The sequence below is a fragment of the Nicotiana tomentosiformis genome, chromosome 2 (assembly GCF_000390325.3).
Source record: "Nicotiana tomentosiformis chromosome 2, ASM39032v3, whole genome shotgun sequence".
Lineage (NCBI taxonomy): Eukaryota > Viridiplantae > Streptophyta > Magnoliopsida > Solanales > Solanaceae > Nicotiana > Nicotiana tomentosiformis.
Window position 1 is genome coordinate 99735573 of NC_090813.1, and position 20258 is coordinate 99755830.

General features: G+C 41.5%; 2 protein-coding genes across 2 annotated transcripts; both read left to right on the forward strand.

Annotated features, from left to right (window-relative positions):
- Window positions 1-1250: 1250 nt before the first annotated feature.
- LOC138905312 (uncharacterized) lies at window positions 1251-2738 on the forward strand. Its single transcript, XM_070193825.1, has 3 exons — window positions 1251-1458; window positions 2230-2333; window positions 2484-2738. The coding sequence occupies exons 1-3, from the start codon at window positions 1251-1253 to the stop codon at window positions 2736-2738; spliced, it is 567 nt and encodes a 188-aa protein (XP_070049926.1).
- A 411-nt stretch (window positions 2739-3149) lies between these two features.
- LOC138905313 (uncharacterized mitochondrial protein AtMg00860-like) lies at window positions 3150-3461 on the forward strand. The gene has a single exon (XM_070193826.1). The coding sequence runs from the start codon at window positions 3150-3152 to the stop codon at window positions 3459-3461; it is 312 nt and encodes a 103-aa protein (XP_070049927.1).
- The last annotated feature ends 16797 nt before the right edge of the window (window positions 3462-20258 follow it).

The window sequence follows — 20258 nt, forward strand, 5'->3', positions numbered from 1 at the left end:
ATTTATTTTTGTCTATTCTATTTCAGACAGTAGAGTTGAGATCTTTTGTATATTCTACTAGTAGCCCACACACTTGTGACACCAGATCTTGGCACACACTAGTAGACTTATGATTTTGGTTTTATTCCTATGGCCATAAATACATCCAGCTGCTTTCATTTTATTAATTTAAATCTGTTTCTTACTAAACCTAGTAAATTAAGGGTAGTTATTTACTTGGGAAAAACTTATTAAAATGGGAAAATCACTAGATTGTACACTGTTGGCTTGCCTAGTAATGGTGCTGGGCACCATCACGGCCTAAAATGGAATACGGTCATGATAACATGGTATCAGAGCACTAGGTTCACATAGGTCTCACAAGTTATGGGCAGGCCTAATAGAGTGTTGCGGATCGGTGCAGAGACGTCTGTACTTATCTTCCAGAGTCTATAGGGTGTTAGTAAACCACTATTTATTCATCTTTTCTCGTGCAGTTGATGGTGTACTAAGTTTCTTCTTTTACTCTCTCACAGATGGTGAGAACGCGCGCGACATATGTTCCGGATCCGGGAGGAGCTGTTCCCCTTGTTGCTAGAGGCTGAGGCTGAGGCCGGGGTAGGGCATCAGCCCAAGGTAGGGGACGAGGACGTCCCAGAGTTGCCCGTGTTGCACCACTAGCCAATCTAGTGGAGGATCTCATTAATGAGGAGCAGAGCCAGCCCCGATTGATTTCATGTCAGCACCGGGCTTTCAGGAGGTCATGGGCCGTATGCTACGGTTCATGGATTCTATAACCCAGGCTGGTTTATTTCTAGCAGACCCAGCCACATCTCAGACGGGAGGGTGAGCACAGAACCTTACTTCTCAGGCTCTTGGGCATGCAGCGGTAGTATATCAGACCCCAGGCACACTACCCATAGGCGGAGCCTAGCCAGTTGCAGCAGTTGTACTTGAGCACAGACCAACTGCGACTGGCGAGCCACAGAAGCTATTGGATAGATACTTGCCACAGAGGCAAATTTCATTGATAGGTGTAGGGACATACTGCACAACATGAGTATATTGGAGTCTCATAAGGTGGATTTCACTACCTTTCAATTAGAGGGCAGAGCACGTAAGTGGTGGAAGTCTTATCTCCTTGGCAAACCGGCAGGTTCTCCTCAGATAACTTGGGACCAGTTTACATGCCTATTCTTAGATAGGTTTATTCCACACCCCCCCAGAGGGAAGAGTTGCGGCTTCAGTTTGAGCAGCTCCAGCAGGGTCAGATGTCAGTGACCGATTATGAGGCCAGATTCTCTGAGTTGTCTCGCCATGCACTTCAGATACTTCCCACTGAGGCGGAACGAGTGCGGAGGTTTGTTGCAGGGTTGCACTCTAGTATTCAGGCTAGTATGGCTCGGGAGTTTGAGATGGGGACTTCTTATTACTTGGTAGTGGAGATTTCTCAGAGGATTGAGGGTTACCGTCAGAGGGGTAGAGAGTAGATGCAGCGGCACAAGAGGTTCCATTTTTCTGGAGAGTTCATAGGTGCCCCAAATGGGGGCATAGGTCATCTTGGGAGGGGTTAGCCCAGCAGGCCCCCATATTCAGCACCACCACCTCCTCGGGGTGTTCCAGCTTGACCCTACTTCAGTGCTATGCCGGAGAGTTCTTACCGCCCGTCAGCTATTCAGGTTTCTTCTAGTGGGTACTCCTGTCATCAGGGTTTTTCTAGTGCCTATTTCAGTGCCATGCCAGAGAGTTGATACCGCCCACCCACTCTTCAGGGTTCTCCTGGCGGGTATTCGGGCCATTAGGGTCAGACTTCAGGGTAGTAGTCCACCACTCTGAGAGGTTGTTATGAGTACGGGGATCCTAGTCACATGAAGAGACATTGCCCCAGACTACGGGGCAAGGCGGTGCAGTAGAGTCAGCAACCCATGCTTTCAGCACCAGTAGCCGCACCAGCCATCTGGTCGCCCAGAGGCGGAGGGCAGGTGGGTAGGGGTCGTCCCAAAGGTAGAGGTCAAGCAGGCAGGGGCCAGCCAAGTGGCGCTCCAGCCAGATTCTATGCTTTTCCGGCCAGACCAGATGCAGTGGCCTCAGATGCCATGATCATAGGTATTATTTTTGTCTGCGGTAGGGGAGCGTCAGTACTATTTGATCCAGGGTCTACCCATTCGTATGTGTCATCTCTATTTACTCATTTTCTGGATATTCCTTGTGAGTTCTTGGGTACTCCTGTTTGTGTGTCCACTCATGTAGGCGATTCTGTTGTTGTGGATAGGATCTATCGGTCCTGTGTGGTCACATTTTGTGGATATGAGACTAGAGCAGATCTTCTGTTGCTTGATATGATTGACTTTGAGGTCATCCTGGGCATGGACTGGCTATCCCCATATCAACCTATCCTTGATTGACATGCCAAGATTGTTACCTTAGCGATGCCAAAGTTGCCTATATTAGAGTGAAAGGGTTTGTCTGTCACTACATCTAATCAGGTTATCTCTTTTATGAAGGGTCGACACATGGTCGAGAAGGGTTGTTTGTCTTATCTAGCCTATGTTCGGGATACTATTGTAGAGTCTCCGGTGATTAATTCAGTACCAGTAGTCCGGGAGTTCTCCGATGTGTTTCCTTCTGATCTTCCAAGCATGCCACCAGATCATGATATCTACTTCTGTATTGACTTGGCTCCAGGTACCCAACCTATCTCTATCCTATCATACTGTATGGCTCCGAAAGAGTTGATGGAGCAGCTTGAGGAGTTGTGAGCAAAGGGGTTCGTCAGGCCAAGTGTATCACCTTGGGGTGCCCCAGTGCTATTTGTGAAGAAAGATGGGATTACGCAAATGTGCATTGATTACCGCCAGTTGAACAAAGTTACCATCAAGAACAAGTACACCCTACCGCATATTGATGATTTGTTTGACCAGTTGCAGGGTGCTAGGGTGTTCTCTAAGACCGACTTGAGGTCGGGGTACCATCAGTTGAAGATTCTAGACTTAGATGTTTCGAAGACTGCTTTCCGTACTAGATCTGGCCATTATGAGTTTCTGGTGATGTCCTTCAGCTTGACTAATTCCCCAGCGGCATTTATGGACTTGATGAATAGGGTGTTCAGGCCTTATATTGATTCGTTTGTCCCTTTCTTCATTGATGACATTTTTATTTAGTTACGTAGCATGGAGGAGCACGAGCATCACTTGAGATTGGTGCTTCTGACCTTGTGGGAACAGAAGCTATATGCTAAGTTCTCCAAGTGTGAGTTTTATTTAGATTATGCAGCATTCTTGGGGCATGTTGTATCAGGCGAGGGTATTAAGGTGGATCCCAAGAAGTTTGAGGCACTTCAGAGTTGGCCTCGTCCTACTTCGGCGATTGAGATCAGGAGCTTCTTGGGGTTAGCAGGTTTTTATCGCCGGTTCGTGGAGGGCTTCTCATCTATTGCAGCACCTTTAACTAGATTAACCCAGAAGGGTGCTCAGTTTCATTGATCCGATGATTGCGAGACGAGCTTCCAGAAGCTCAAGACAGCTTTCACTACAGCACCAGTCCTAGTGTTGCCTTCCGGTTCGTAGATGTATACTGTGTATTGCAACACTTCATGCATTGGCTTAGGTTGTGTATTGATGCAGGAGGGACGAGTTATTGCATATGCTTCACTTTAGCTGAAGGATCACGAGAAGAATTATCTTGTGTACGATTTGGAGTTGGCCGCAATTGTTCATGCTCTTAAGATTATGAGGAATTATCTTTATGGGGTGTCCTGTGAGGTTTACTCTGATCATCGCAGCTTGCATCATTTGTTCAAGAAAAGGGATCTCAATTTGAGGCAGTGTAGGTGGCTAGAGTTACTGAAGGACTATGTCATCACCATTCTTTATCATCCGGGTAAGGCGAATGTAGTCGCAGATTCCTTGAGCAGGAAGGCAGAGAGTATGGGTAGCTTGGCATTCATTTCATCGGAGGAGAGACCACTAGCCTTGGACATTCAGACTTTGGCTAACAGACTTGTGAGGTTGGATATTTTAGAGCCCAGCTGAGGTCTTGCATGCGTCATTGCCCAGTCTTCACTATTGGAGCAGATCAAGACTCGACAGTTTGATGATCCGCACTTGCTGGTTCTCATAGAGAAGGTACTACAAGGTAGTGCCAAGGAGGTTTCTATCGGCAAGGATGGTGTTCTGCGACTCCAGAGTCGTCTATGTTTTCCAAATATTGATGTCTTGAGGGAGAGGATTATAGATGAGGCGCACAGTTCTCGATGTTCCTTTCATCCAGGTGCTACAAAAATGTACCGCGACCTGAGGCAGTATTATTGGTGGCGGCGGATGAAGAAAGACATAGTTGAGTATGTAGCCAGATACCTAAATTGCCAGCAGGTTAAGTATGAGCACTAGAAGCCAGGAGGCCTGCTCCAGCAGATGACTATACCTGAGTGGAAGTGGGAGCACAATACTATGGACTTCGTAGTTGGGTTGTCGCGGACCTTGCGGAAGTTTGATGCAGTTTGGGTCATTGTAGACCGATTGACCAAGTTGGCACATTTCATTCCTGTGATGACTACGTATACTTCAGAGAGTTTGGCCTAGATTTATATCTAGGAGATAGTTCAGCCGCATGGTGTGCCTGTTTCCATCATATCACATAGAGGTCCTCAGTTTACTTTGCATTTCTGGAGAGCAGCACAGAGTGAGTTGGGGACCTGTGTAGAGCTCAGCACAGCATTTCATCCACAGACTGACGGGCAGTCGGAGCGGACAGTTCAGATCTTGGAGGACATGTTGAGGGCATGTGTAATTGACTTTGGGGGACAGTGGGATCGGTTCTTTCCTTTGGCCTAGTTTGCTTACAATAACAGTTATCAGTCTAGTATCGAGATGGCTCCATTTGAGGCTTTATATGATTATCAATGTCATTCTCCCATCGGGTGGTTTGAGGCCGGAGAGGCTAAGTTATATGGTACTAATTTGGTGAAGGACGCCTTGGAAAAGGTAAAGTTGATTCAGGAGCAACTTCGCACAACACAATCCAGACAGAAGAGTTACGCGGATCAGAAGGCGCATTATTTATCATTTATGGTGGGCGAGAAGGTTCTCTTGAAAGTCTCACCGATGAAGGGGATAATGAGATTCGGAAAGAAGGGCAAGTTGAGCCCAAGGTTTATAGGCACATTTGAGGTGTTGAGACGAGTTGGGGAGGTTTCTTATGAGCTTGCTTTTCCTCCCAGTCTATCGGGATTTTATCCGGTTTTCCAAGTGTCTATGCTCCGTAGGTATCATGCCGACTTGTCACATGTGTTAGACTTCAACACGATTCAATTAGATGAGAGCCTGGGTTATGAGGAGTAGCCAGTTGCCATTGTGGATAGGCAGGTTGGCCAGTTGAGGTCCAAGAAGATTTATGCGGTAAAAGTCCAGTGGAGGGGACAACCAGTCAAGGAGGCGACTTGGGATCTGAGAAGGACATGCGAAGCAGATATCCACACTTATTCAGCACTCCAGGTATGATTCTGAACCCTTTCGAGGACGAACGTTTGTTTAAGAGATGGAGAATGTAACGACCCATCCGATCGTTTTGCTTTCTAGAACCTCGTTCCCCTAAATAAGACTTCTCGTACGTGCTTTTACTGTTTTATAACTTGCGGGGGTGGTTAGTTTGGGATTTTGAAGAGTTCGGGTTGAAATCGAAACACTTGGTTCCTTAAGGTTGGCTAAAAAGGCTATGTTTGACTTTGGTCAATGTTTTGAGTAAACGACCTCAGAATCGAGATTTGACGGTTCCAATAGGTTTGTATGATAATTTCGGACTTGGACGTATGTTCGGATCGGGTTTTGGATGACCCGGGAGCATTTCGGTGCTTAATAGTGAAAGTTTGTTTTTGGAAGGTTTTGAAGTTCTTTAAATGTGGTTTAGAGTAGGTTTTTGTGATATCGAGGTCCAAATGGGATTCTGAGACCGGGAATAGTTCTGTAATGTCATTTAAGACTAGCACGCAAAATTTGATGTCATTCCGAGTAGTCTAAGTATGATTCGGCGAGGTCAGAGCAATTTGGAAACTTGAAATTCATATTTTGGTTCAATTCGGTTTTGGGGTGTGATTCTTGGTGTTGTTGCTGTTGTACGCATTTCGGGAGTTCGAGCAAGTCTGTATTATGTTTATAGACTTGTTGGTATAGTTGGATGGGGTCCCAAAGGGCTCGGGTATGTTTCGGATCGCCCGGAGTCAAGTTGAAAACACCAAATTTTCTGTTCTAGTTTCCTTCTTCGCGAACGCGGACAGATCCTCGCGTTCGCAGTGAAGGATTTGGGGACTGGAGGTTTTTGCCCTTCGCGTTTGCATACACAGGGACACGTTCGCGGAGGCCTGGGCCCTTTGGCCTTCGTGTTTGCATTGAGCAGGCGGCGTTTGCGTAGAAGCCCGGGCCTGGGCAACCCAGTTGCCTTACGCATTTGTGTGTTGGGCCTCGCATTCGCGAGGAGTAGGCAGCCCAGTGCATCGCATTCGCATAGGTCCTCTCAAGTTCGCGTAGAGCCTTTTCCTGGGCTCTTCAGTTTAGCCATCGTGATCACGAGAGCTTGACCTCGATCGCGTATGAGGACCCCTGGGCATAATCATCTTTTAAAAACGGGACTTAGGCTATTTTGGCTTAGTTTCTTTCATTGTTGGGTGATTCTTGGAGCTCGCGGAGAGGGGATTTCACCTAGCACTTTGAGGTAAGTAATTTTCACACAATGTGAGTTTAATACATAGTTCATGGGTAGATTATAACATGTAAATTAGTAAAAATCATGGCTTTAGATGAAAACCAAGGTTTTTTTTTTACAAAAATGAGATTTAACCACGGAATTTGTTATGGAATTTAGTAAAAATCATCTATTTTAGTTCATGAGGTTATGGGTAACAATTTTCTTCAAAAATATCCGGAATCCGGGCACGTGGGCCCCGAGGTCAATTTTGAAAATTCTTCAATTGGGGTTGGGTAATCGCTTTAATAGTTAGAATACGAACTTTTGAGCATGTATTGATTAGTTTATATACTATTTGATTAGTTTTGGGTTGATTCGGCACTGAATTAAGAGTATGAGCACATTCTTGGAAGGGGAAGTAGGCCTTAAAACGAGGTAAGTCTCTTTTCTAACCTTGTAAGAGGGAATTAACCCCATAGGTGAACTTAATCATTATGTACTTATATTTGTGGGGGCTACGTACGTATGAAGTGACGAGAGTCCGTGCGTAGCTACTATTCATGCTTATATCCGGGTAGATTTAGGCTTACACCATGTTTTTGTTGATACTGTTGCTTTTCTATGCTTACTAATTGTTTGGATTAAAGCGGAGGTTGAGGATTTCAATATTTTAAAGGTTCCTAGCTGAATTTCATATTTTGAAAAAGAATTGAGAAATATTATGATAACTTGAGAAAATCTATATTCAACCGCTTCGCAAGTATATTCCGCGAGCGGGGTAAAGTTTCACTACTCTCATGGGAGCGGACCGTTTGCCTAGGCAGGTTAATTGATATATTTATGGTTCGGACCGTTCGACCCTTGGTAGTGAACAATATATTTATATGTATATTTGGATCGGGCCGTACGTCCTCGGCAGAATTCATGCGTAAAGATATTGAACCCCTTTATATTTAATATTGTTCCATGGGCTTGAAAGGTGTAAGGATGAGACGAGATAATTGACTTGGTTCTTACTTGAAGTGGAAGGATTGTTTACTGATTTTGCCTGCTATGAGTTCTATTATCATTCTATATATCATGTTTAATTAGAACCTCATACTATTATAATTTTGGCCCATAGTAAGTGTCGAAGTCGACCCCTCGTCACTACTTCTTCAAGGTTAGACTAGATACTTACTAGGTACATGTTGTTTATGTACTCACGCTACACTTCTGCACTTGATGTGCAGGATCTGAGATAGGTGCATCTGGTTATCAGTCCGGTGCGCATGCTTGACTTCTGGTCCGAGACCACACGGTGAGCTGCCCTTCTGAGCCGTTCAGCAGCAGTCGGAGTCTCTCTTTTGATTTATTTCTGTCTATTCTATTTCAGACAGTAGAGTTGAGATCTTTTGTATATTCTACTAGTAGCCCACACACTTGTGACACCAGATCTTGGCACAGACTAGTAGACTTGTGATTTTGGTTTTATTCCTATGGCCATAAATACATTCATCTTCTTTCGTTTTATTTATTTAAATCTGTTTCTGACTGAACCTAGTAAATTAAGGAAAGTTAGTTACTTGGGAAAAACTTATTAAAATAGGAAAATCACTAGATTATTTACTGTTGGCTTGCCTAGTAATGGTGTTGGGCGCCATCATGACCTAAAATGGAATTGGGTCGTGACCGATATTGACCATGGTCAAACTACCAAATTTCTTAACTTTACTAGTCTCTCAACCAATGATCCAAAAATACACTCAAGCCCCTCGGGTGTCACGACCCAAAATCCCACCACAGGCGTCATGATGGCACTTAGTATCTAAGACTAAGTAAGCCGATTATAATTACAATCCAAGCCATTTTTAATAGAAACTAACAGCGGAAAATAATTACAAACAACCTCCCAAGACTGGTAATACTGAGTCACGAACTCTGACTGAATACATGAAACGATCTCAATGGTCGAATACTCAATACTGTTTGATTAATAATTAACAGTACAATAAAATGGAAAGACTCCAAGGGACTGCGACGACGAATCAGCTCTACCTTGAATCCTTACGATCACACTTTAACTCTGTCCAAGTCCGATATCTCCAATACCTGGCTCTGCACAAAGATGTACAAAAGTATAGTATGAGTACACCACAGTCGGTACTCAGTAAGTATCAAGACTAACCTCAGTGGAGTAGTCATGAGGTACAGTCAAGACACTCAGTAGTCTAATAACCTATGCAATATAGTGTACAAAAATAATAGAAAACAAATAACAATGATGGAAACAATAATTAACCAATGATATACACAGTAGGGCAACAAGAACACCACAAATATTGCTCAACAAATCATGAATACAAGTACAACCAATTAATCAAGTCCTTCTAATATAAATCTTTCACCTATATGTTTTTCAAATAATAATCTTCAGGATATAATACTTTCAAAAAGATATATTTCGAATATACTCCCTTCAATTAAATATCTTTCAAATATAATACTTTCAAATAAATATCTTTCAAATATAATTCTATCAAATAAATATCTTTCGAATAAAAGTCACCCTCGGACACCTCATTTCAAAATCATAAAATACGGGTCTCAGCCCACTATCATATTTCCACGACACCTCGGGCCAATTTCTCAATCACAACCGCACGGACAACTCACGTGCCAATATCATCATCATTTACTCACAGCACCTCGTGTCTATCACAACTGAACGGACAATTTGCGTGCCAATATCATCATTATTTACTCACGGCATCTCGTGCCCATATTTCATTTCATAATCCGCCTGCCAATAGCCGTAGGCTCCCAATTTCAACATAGATCACACTATTATCAAGTTTACCGAAACAACAAGACAAATTGCAAAAGATATAAAAAAAAAATACAAGAAAAATCACAACATCACATGAAAAATATCAACGCAATAACCCACCATCATCACATAAAAATTACCAATACAATAACTTCACATCATCACATATCATCCCTGACAATAGCTACCCTTATAACTCCTATAATATCCTCCCTTATCCCTCCGCCCTGATAATATCAATAGCCACCCTTATCGCTCCTATAACCACCCATATCTCTCCGTATAATAGTCACCCTTATCACTCCGCCAAGACAATATCCCAACACACATAACCACAGTGAAATGCCACCCTTATACCCACATAATATCAACAGTGAAATGTCACCCTTATATCCTCATAATAATAACTCAAATCATACAATAATTTATACGGAATATTATCACGACAACACAACACAATCAATTCCTATCACAATTTGCCCAATTACCACAACCAATTCCAATGATATAGTAAAATCAATAAATTTCTCAAACATAGGCCAAGGCTCCACACAAGGTATATAAAACCGCAAAAACAATCAACAGAAATAGAAAATACTCAGTATAACCTTCATTAATCCAAATTCTTGATAATTATATTAACGCCTCAGTTTAAGCTTAGTTCATTAATTATTTGCAGATGAAAAATCCATAATATAATTATTTTTTGGAAATATCAAATCAACAAACTCACAGAATTTACATAAATATTCATGTAACAATCACATCAAACTATCATATAAAAACAAATTCAACAAACAAGGATTTAGGCATGGAAAATAGATGATTTAATAAATGCCAACAATAATCCAATTTACTACACAATAATGCCTAAGACTTTAACCCAATAAAATTTGCATATATAAGGTTGGGTACGTACTTGTCACCTCACGTACACGGCTTTTCACATTTCACAAATGGCACATAAGACTTGATGCCTAAGGGGTAATTTTTCCCACTTAAGGTTAGGTAAGATACTTACTTTTTTGAAGTTAGGTCGATATTCCAAAATAAACTTCTTGCTTGAATTGACCTCCGAACAGCTGAAATCTATCCAACTTAATTCAATTCAGTCAATTCTAATTAAAGGAATTAATTCCATATGAAAATACTAATTTTCCAATAAAATCCGAAATTTAACTCAAAAATCGCGTCTCGGAATCTGACGAAACTCAAAATCCGACAACCCATTCAATTACGAGTCTACCCATACCAATTTCATCAAATTCCGACAATAACTCGACCTCCAAATCTAAAATTTTTGTTCTTGAAAAATTTTGCAAAAATCTTGATTTCTTCTATTTAAATCCAAAATAAATAATGAATATAACCATGGATTTATGAAATATAATCACTTTTGGATATAGGACACTTACCCAAGTCAAAGTCATGAAGAAATCCTCAAAATCGCTCAATAACCGTGCTCCAAAAATCCAAAACGAAATGAAGGAAATTACCATTTTTGGTCCTTAAGTTTCTGCCCATCCATCACTGAAAGTCCATTTTCCATCACTAAAAGTCCATTTTTCGTCACTAAAAGTCCACACCAGAACTTGCTTGCACCAACAGTTATTGTTTTTACTAAAAAGGCTCTAACTCCATCATACTAACTCGGAATTCGACGATTCTTTTTCCTATGAGTCACAAATAATATTACGGACCTAGTTGTTTAATCGAAACTCAATTCGTAGCTTATTTTCTCAATGCGATACCAATTTTGCCCGTTAAACAATTAACTCATGTTTCGCGCTAAAAACCCAATCGCGACTTGATGAAATTAGACCAAACTTTCTATATCACTCCTATAATTCATTATAAAAATCACGAAAGTCTCAAAATCGAATTTTAATCTCTAGAACTAAAGATAGACCTTTGGATCATTACATGCTTATGATGAAAACATCAAACTCTTCCAAAACTCTTCCCCGACAGCCTGTAGTATATCAATCATAACTTCTTGTATTCTGCAAACTAGATACAAAGGGTTACAACTTTAATGTTTTACTAATTTCCCAAATTCTTATAGATTGCAAGATATAAGCTCCCAAAGTCAGCCCTGTGCAGCAGAAATTTCTGGCGATGCACATTGCTGTATCCAAAATCTGCAGTACTAGATTCAGTCAATCATAACTTTTGGTACAAATGTCTGAATGATGAACGGTTTATCATTATAGAAACTAGAATCAAAGATCTACAACTTTCATGTTTTGATAATTTCTAGATTCCTTATAGATATTGAGATATAAGCTTCCAAAATCAGCTCTACGCATCAGAAATTTCGCACATTACTGTAAAAAAAAAAAAACCAGCAGTTAAAAAATGATCTGAAACCACCCCGAAACTCACCCGAGGCCCTTGGGACCTCAACCCAATACACCAACAAGTCCTAAAATATCATACAAACTTATTTGAAATCTCAAATCACATAAAACAATGCTAAAACCATGAATCATACCTCAATTCAAGCTTAAGGAACTTAAGAATTTCCAACTTCTACATTCGATGCTGAAACCTATCAAATCAATTCCGATTGACCTCAAATTTTGCACACAAGTCATAAATAACATACGGATCTATGAAAATATTCAGAACTGGATTTCGACTCTGATATCAAAAAGTCAACTCCCTGGTCAAACTTCCCAAAAATTCAACTTTCGCCATTTCAAGCAAAGTTTCACTACGGACTTCCAAAACATTTTTCGGACACGCTCCTAAGTTCAAAATCACCATATTAGCTATTGAAATCATCCAAACTCTATTTTGGGGTCGTTTATACATAATTCACCATCCGGTCAATTATTTCAACTTAAGCTTCCAAAACAAGAATCATTCTTTCAATTAAATCCTGAATCATCCGAAAATCAAACTTGACCACCCTTGCAAGTCATAATACACATTTCAAAGATGCTCGAGACCTCAATCCACCGAACGTAACGTAAATTCTTAAAATAACAAGTCGGGTCGTTACATCGGGACCCCGTCAAATCATACCAACAAGCCCCAAAACATGATACGAGCTTAGTCGAGACCTCAAATCACATCAAACAATTCCGAAACTACGAATCACGCCTCAAATCGAATTATGAGTTACGAAATTTCCAAATTCTATTATTTGCGCCGAAACATATTAAATCAATCCGGAATGAATTTAAATTTTGCACGCGAGTCATAAATGATGTAATGGAGTTGTTCCAATTTCCGGAATCTAAATCCAACCTCGTTATAAAAAATGAACTTTCCAAAAATCTTATATTTCCAACTTTCGCCAAAATGTGTCGAATTGATCTACAAACTTTCAAATCCATATTCGGACATACGCCTATGTCCGAAATCACCATACGAAGCTATTGACATCATCAAAATTCCATTCTGGGGTCATTTGCTCAAAAGTCAACTTTCTAGTCAACTCTTTCCATATAAGCTTCAAAAAATGAGAATTGTTCTTTAAATTAAATTTCGAATCTTTTGGAAACCAAACTCGACCACACACGCAGGTCATAATACATATTACGAAGTTTCTCGGGACCCTAAATCGCTGAACGTGGCTGTAATGACCTGGCCAATCGTTTGAGTGTATTAGCCCTGATCCCCTATTTTCTACTTTCCCCGTGTCTGTTTCTGCTTATGTGACTTGCCGGGAAGTTTTGTTTTTGGTTTCGGAGTGTTTTGGGACACTTAGTCCCTAAAACGGAAGCTTAAGTCTTAAAATTTTGACCATAGTCAGAACTGTGAGAAGACAACTCCGGAATGGAGTTCTGTCGGTCCCATTAGCTCCGTTTGGTAATTTTGGACTTAGGTGTGCATCCAGACTGTGAATTTGAGGTCTGTAGCTAATTTAGGCTTGAAATGGCGAAAGTCAATTTTTTGGAGATTTTGACCGGAAGTTGACTTTTTGATATCGGGGTCGGATTCCGATTCTGGAAGTTGGAGTAGGTCCATAATGTTGAATATGACTTATATGCAAAATTTGGGGTTAATCGGATGTGGTTTGGTAGGTTTCGGCATCGGTTATAGAAATTTGAAGTTTTAAAACACTCTGGAGTCATCTAACTTCAGATTGGAGGGTGATCCATGTATTTAGCATTGTTTGACATGTTTTAAGGGCTTGACTAAGTTCGTACGGTATTTTAGGACTGGTTTGTATGATTGGTTATGGTCCCGGGAGCCTCGAGTGTGTTCGGATGCTTAGCGGATGAAATATTAGGCTTATGCAATTGCTGAAGCTTTGCTGGTTTCTAGTGTTTTGCACATGTGGTGGGGAAACGGCAGGTGGGGGAGGGCACGTGCGATGTGAAGGGCGTAGGTGCACTTTTGGTCAAGAAGGTCTGCGAGCACAAGTGCGAGAAGGGAGCCGCATATGCGCATTCGCAGATGCGGAGTGATGGTTGCAGTAGTGGTGTGGGCCCTAGGCAAGGGTCGCAGATGCCGAAGTCGAACCGCGGGAGCGGGCTCGCAGGTGCGGCCCAAATCTCGCAGATGCCATCCCGGCCATTTAAGTCATTTTCGCACCTGCGATGGATTTCCCGCAGGTGCGATTGAAGGCTCGCAGAAGCGAGTTTACTGGGCAGAAAAATAAGATTTCGAAGGTTGATTTCCCATTCCGATTTTGGGAGTTGGAGAGCTCGGTGTGAGGTGATGTTTCGAGATTTCTTCAAGGAGATTTTCGGGGTAAGTGATTTTAACTCGGATTGGACTATATTTCATGAATCTATTGCTATTTTTATCTTCTTATTAGGGATTTGAGTTGGAAAATTGGGGGGAAATGGTAGAAACTTCATAGGCTATAATTTCGCGTTTTGGAAGGTGATTTGAGGTCAGATTGAGTAACTCTTGTATTGTTATACTCGTGAGTGAATGGGTGTTCGTATTTTGTGATTTTTTGTCGGAATTCGAGGCGTGGGCCCGGGGGCCGGGTTGAGCCTATTTCGGATTTTTGTTTACCATTTCGTGTTTTTCGTTTGAAATTGATTCTTTTAGCCTATATTAATTGTATCGTACTGCTTTTGGCTAGATTCAGGGAATTTGGGGACTGATTCGAGGGGCAAAGGCATTTCGGAGTAGGATTTTGCGCGGCTTGAGGTAAGTAACAGTTTTAAATCTGGTCCTGAGGGTATGAAACCCGAATGTTTCGTATGATGTGATTATTTTGGAGGTGACGCACATGCTAGGTAACGGGCATGTGGGGGTGCAGCGTGGGGGATTGTGACTTGGTCCATTCTGTGACCCTGTAAAGTCGAATAGCTTATTGTTAATACCTGTTCTCTCTGTCTTCTAGAAATTTGACTGTCAATCATGTTAGAAACCGTGCTTAAACCATATGATATCACTGTTGGGACCCTCAACGGATGGGTTCTTGTTCAATTAGCCGCTATTTCCTGTTTTGTACTCAACCAAGTTTGACTTGCGTGTCATATCTCCATTTCTTCTTATTTTCTTATTGATACTTAATATTATTTATTTTGGCTGATTTGTATGATTTCTAAAAGCCCGAGAGGGCTGGGGAGGTTAGTGACTGAGATAGGGCCTGAGTGCCTAGTTGTGAGCTATGTGAGGGTATATAGATCGGGTTTCACGCCACAACGAGCCTTATGGCTATTTATGGATTGTGGATCAGGTTGCACGCCGCAATGAGCCTTATGGATACTTATATGATTGGGTCGGGCTGCATGCCGCAGCGATATAGCGCGTGGGCTGAAAGGAGCCCCTCCGGAGTCTGCACACCCCCAGTGAGCGCAAGTATCTATTGAGTGTGAGTACTAAGGGTTGAGAGCCGAGTGATTGAGCTTTTGTGATGAGTTGAGCTATTGTTTCCATGAGAGGCTATACTTGCTTTTCATTTGTTGATGCACTTAGTTGCTATCTGTCATTGTAGTAAAATTTCTGAAAGATTTTATATCTGGATCACCTGAACTTGAACTGTATAAAACGGAGTTGACTTAAACTGCCGGATTTGAAAGCATGTCTATTCTTTGGTGGAACTATTGAAAATGAACTGTATTTGTATAGCTCATCACTACCTACTCAGTTCCTTGTTTATTTTTGTTACTTACTGAGTTGGTTGTACTCACGCTACACCCTGCACTTCATGTGCAGATCCACGTGTTCCCTGTCATAACGGGTGTTGATAGTTGAGCAGCTTATTCCGGAGACTATCGAGGTAGCTGCATGGCGTTCGCGGGCCTTGGCTCTCCTTCATTATCTTTATCGCATTTCAGTTCGTATTCCTTAGATGTTGTATTAGACTGCTCCTGGTATAAATGGTCATGTACTCAGTGGCATCCCGATGTCGGGCTAATTTTTTCGAACTTATGCTATTGGGTTTTACCCCATTTTTATGAAATATTCCGATCATTTTAAATGTCTTAATTCATTTCTGTTAAATATTGAAAGTATTTTGGAAATGTCGGCTTGCCTAGTATCACGATAGACGCCATCACGAAGGGTTAGGTTTTGGGTCGTTACAGGGGCATTAATTCTTAAAACGACAAGTCAGGTCGTTACAAGAATCTTACAAAAATGTTCCAAATAAGTCTTAACTTACCAACCTTTAACCATTAATCACACGCAAATATCTGAGTACCAAGCTCCTTTCCTTCTTAGGTACATCCATTTTCATGGTTTGTCTCTTAAGTTCATAGGCAGTGAGATTTTCAATTAATTCATCCAGTGGGAGAGTGGCAATATTCTTTGATTCCTGAATGGAGTTGATTTTTCTCTCCCAAGTGATAGGCAAAACCCTAGTCAGTATCTTCTCGATTCTATTTAAACTCTCTTATTTTCCTTCCCTTCGTCACTTAACAGAAATTCTACATATTCACTCAAGATTCTAGGAGTCAAGTCACTAACACACTAACTCTCCTATTTTCTGCCCTTCTGTCTTTCTTTTAATTTTCTTATAAGGTGAAATAAATTAATAGAATATTTACATAATATTCACATTATAATTTATATTATATTTTTTTGTACAAATATAAATTGATACTGTCACGATCCAATTCCATCTTAGGTCGTAATGGCGCCCAACACCATTGTTAGGCAAACCAACACTTATCAAACTAATGGTTTCCCGTTTAAATAAAATACCAAGTGGATAACATTTCCTCATTTGTTAACGAGATTTAGAAATTTTCCAATGTGACATAATTAAACGGAAGCAAACGAGTACAAATCGTAGTCATGTAAACAAAACCAAAATCATAAGTCTACTAGTGTGTGTGCCAAGACCTGGTGTCATAAGTATGTGGGTAATCTAGTAGAATATACAAAAGAACCCTAGACTACTATCTGAAATGAAATAGACAAAAATAAAATAAAACATAAGGGAGACTTCGATTGCTGCAGGACGGCTCGGAAGACAGCTCACCATGAAGCCTCGAGATGGGGATCAAATCTGCGCACCAGACTGGTAACCAGATACACCTGCCTCAGATCCTGTACAATTAACTACAAAAGTGTAGCGTGAGTACACAAATAATATGTACCCAGTAAGTATCTAGCCTAACCTCGAAGAAGTAGTAACGAGGGGTCAACTCCGACACTTACTAGGGCCAATAACATGATATTATGAGATTCTAATTAAGCATGATATATAGCAATAAGACCCAGAACAAGAAACAACTGAGCAAGTCTTCAGAAATATTTAAGAGCTTGAATCACTTCCTTCATTTAAAACCTATGAACACACAAAAAATGAATTTATACTGATTATGAAAGGAACTTCCAGTTTTTATTATCACACACGAATACCACCGAGTACGTTCGGTCCGTTCCAACATAAATGTAAATTGTGCACTGCCGAGGGTCGAACGGTGCGAACCATAAATGCATCTATTACCTCGGTCGCGAATCATACATGCGACGCATTCAAATATAAATTTATCAATAAATCATAACTCTTCCTTGATTCCTTTCAAAATAAAGACAATTCGACTTGGAGCTTTTAAATCCTTAAAAATCCTCAACTCAGTTCCATTTGATACAGTTAGCAATTATGATCAAATAACGGTGTCCACAAGCATGGTGTAAGCCTAAAACTACTCGGACATAAATAGGAATAGTAGCTACGTACGGACTCTCGTCACTTCGTGCGTACGTAGCCTCCGCAAACAACACCACATATTAATTAAGCTCACCCATGGGGTAAGTTCCCTCTTACAAGGTTAGAAAAGAGACTTACCTCGTCTCAAAGCTTACTTCCCAATTTAAGAATGCGTTTAAACCTCCAAATTTTATGCCAAACGAATCGGAACTAGCCAAACATAATATAAATCGATCAAGCTATTGCTCAAAAGTTTATATCTCCACTATTAAAGTGATTACCCAACCAAAATTGCGAGCTTCATAAAATTCACTATCGGGCCCACACGCCCGGATTCAGGAAATTTTTGAAGAAAGTTGTTACCCATAACCTTAGGAACATAATATATGATTCTCACTAAGTTTCATAATCATTTTCGTGGTAAAATCTCATTTTTATTAAACCCTAGGTTTTTCATCTCAACTCATGATTTCTACCAATTCTCATGTGGAAACCTACCCATAATATATGTACTAAACTCATATTTAGAAGAAATTATTTACCTCACAAAGCTAGGTCAAAATCCCCTCCTAAGAAGCTCTCAAAATCACCCAAGAGTAGAAGAAAATGTGATAAAAATGGTCCTAGCAAGTAATTAATGAGGCTCACTGCCTCCAGCGGTTTACGCACCTGCGGTCATAGGGCTGCACCTGCGCCCTCGCTTTTGTGGACAAGGGTCCGCTTCTAAAAAATTCACCGGGACGGCTGGAACCGCTTTTACGGACGGGTACCCGCTTCTGCGGAGGACGGGCCGCATCTGCGGAACCTGGGCTGCCCTCCTTTGGTCGCTTCTGCGAGGCTTGGCCTACCCCTACGAGCTCGCACCTGCGGCTGACCAAGCGCAGGTGTGGTTTTGACAGATCTGGTGCATCACCTGCTGCTCCAAATTCTCATCTTGATCCGAGCCTCGTCCGATTGATACCCGGGGTCCCCTGGGGTGCCGCCCGAACATACAAACAAGTTTGAAATCATAAAACGGACTCGCTCGAATTCTCAGAATACCTGAAACAACATTAAAACAAAGAATCACACCCCAAAACCAATTGAATCAAACACAAGAACTTCAAGTTCTTCAACTCACTTCCAATGTGCCGAAACATACTTAAACTACTCGGAATGACACCAAATTTTACGTGCAAGTCTTAAATGACATTACAAAACTATTTCTAATCTCGGAATTTTGTTTGGACCTAGATATCAGCAAAACCCGCTCTAAACCAAATTTAAAGAACTTTTAATACCTACAAGAACCAACTTTCACTTCATCCAAAAATCAATTTGAACATATGCCCAAGTCCGAAATAATCATACGTACCTATTGGAACCGTCAAATCCAGATTCCGAGATCGTTTACTCAAAATGTTGACAGAAGTCAAATTTGGCCTTTTCAGCCAACTTTAAGAAACCAAGTGTTCCGATTTCAACCCGAAACTTTCCAAATCCCGAACTAACCATTCCCGCAAGTCATAAAACAATAAAAGCATGTACGGGAAGTCTTATTTAGGGGAATGAGGTTCTAGAAAGAAAAATGACCCATCGGGTCGTTACATTCTCCACCTCTTAAACAAATGTTCGCCCTCGAAGGGTTTAGAATTATACCTAAAATGCTGAATAAGTGTGGATATCTGCTCCACATGTCATCCTCGGACTTCTAGGTCGCCTCCTCGACTGGTTGGCCCCTCCACTGGACCTTTACGGCAAAAATCCTCTTGGATCTCAACTGGCGATCCTGTCTAGAAATAATGGTAATTGGCTCCTCCTCATAACCCAAGCTCTCATCTAGCCGAATAGTGCTGAAGTATAACACAGGTGACAAGTCAGCGTGATACCTCTGAAACATAGACACGTGAAAAATCGGATGAACCCCTGATAGGCTGGGAGGTAAAGCAAGCTCATAAGCAACCTCCCCAACCCGCACCAACACCTCAAATGGGCCTATAAACCTTAGGCTCAACTTGCCCTTCTTCCCAAATCTCATAATGCCCTTCATCGGCGAGACTTTCAAGAGAACCTTTCGCCTACCATAAATGATACATCACGCGCCTTTTGATCCGCGTAACTCTTTTGTCTGGACTGTGCTGTGCGAATTCGCTCCTGAATTAACTTTACCTTTTCCAAGGCATCCCTCATCAAATCAGTACCATATAACTTTGCCTCGCCGGGCTTAAACCACTCGATAGGAGAACGACATCGCCGACCATATAAAGCCTCAAATGGAGCCATCTCGATGCTGGACTGATAACTGTTATTGTAAGCAAACTCGGGCAAAGGCAAGAACTGATCCCACAGTCCCCCAAAGTCAATCACACATGCTCTGAGCATGTCCTCCAAGATATGGATTGTCCGCTATGACTGCCCGTCGGTCTGTGGATGAAATGCAGTGATGAGCTCTACACGGGTCCCCAACTCACTCTATACGGCTCTCCAGAAATGCGAAGTGAACTGAGGGCCTCTGTCTGATATGATGGAAACAGTCACACCATGCAACCGAACTATCTCCCGAATATAAATCGGAGCCAACCTCTCTGAAGTATAAGTAGTTGAAACTGGAATGAAGTGTGCTAACTTGATCAACCTGTCAACAATGACCCAAACTGCATCGAACTTCTGCAAGGTCTGCGGCAACCCAACTATGAAGTCCATAGTAATGCGTTCCCGTTTCCACTCTCATATAGT

Bases quoted from the DNA above. Each gene is read 5' to 3' on its own strand.
- LOC138905312 (XM_070193825.1), top strand. From the start codon at position 1,251: ATGTCAGTGACCGATTATGAGGCCAGATTCTCTGAGTTGTCTCGCCAT. The intron at 1,459-2,229 runs GTAGAGAGTAGA...CCACTCATGTAG, and splicing joins TGAGGGTTACCGTCAGAGGG to GCGATTCTGTTGTTGTGGAT. The intron at 2,334-2,483 runs GTCATCCTGGGC...TCTTTTATGAAG, and splicing joins TTGATATGATTGACTTTGAG to GGTCGACACATGGTCGAGAA.
- LOC138905313 (XM_070193826.1), top strand. From the start codon at position 3,150: ATGGAGGAGCACGAGCATCACTTGAGATTGGTGCTTCTGACCTTGTGG.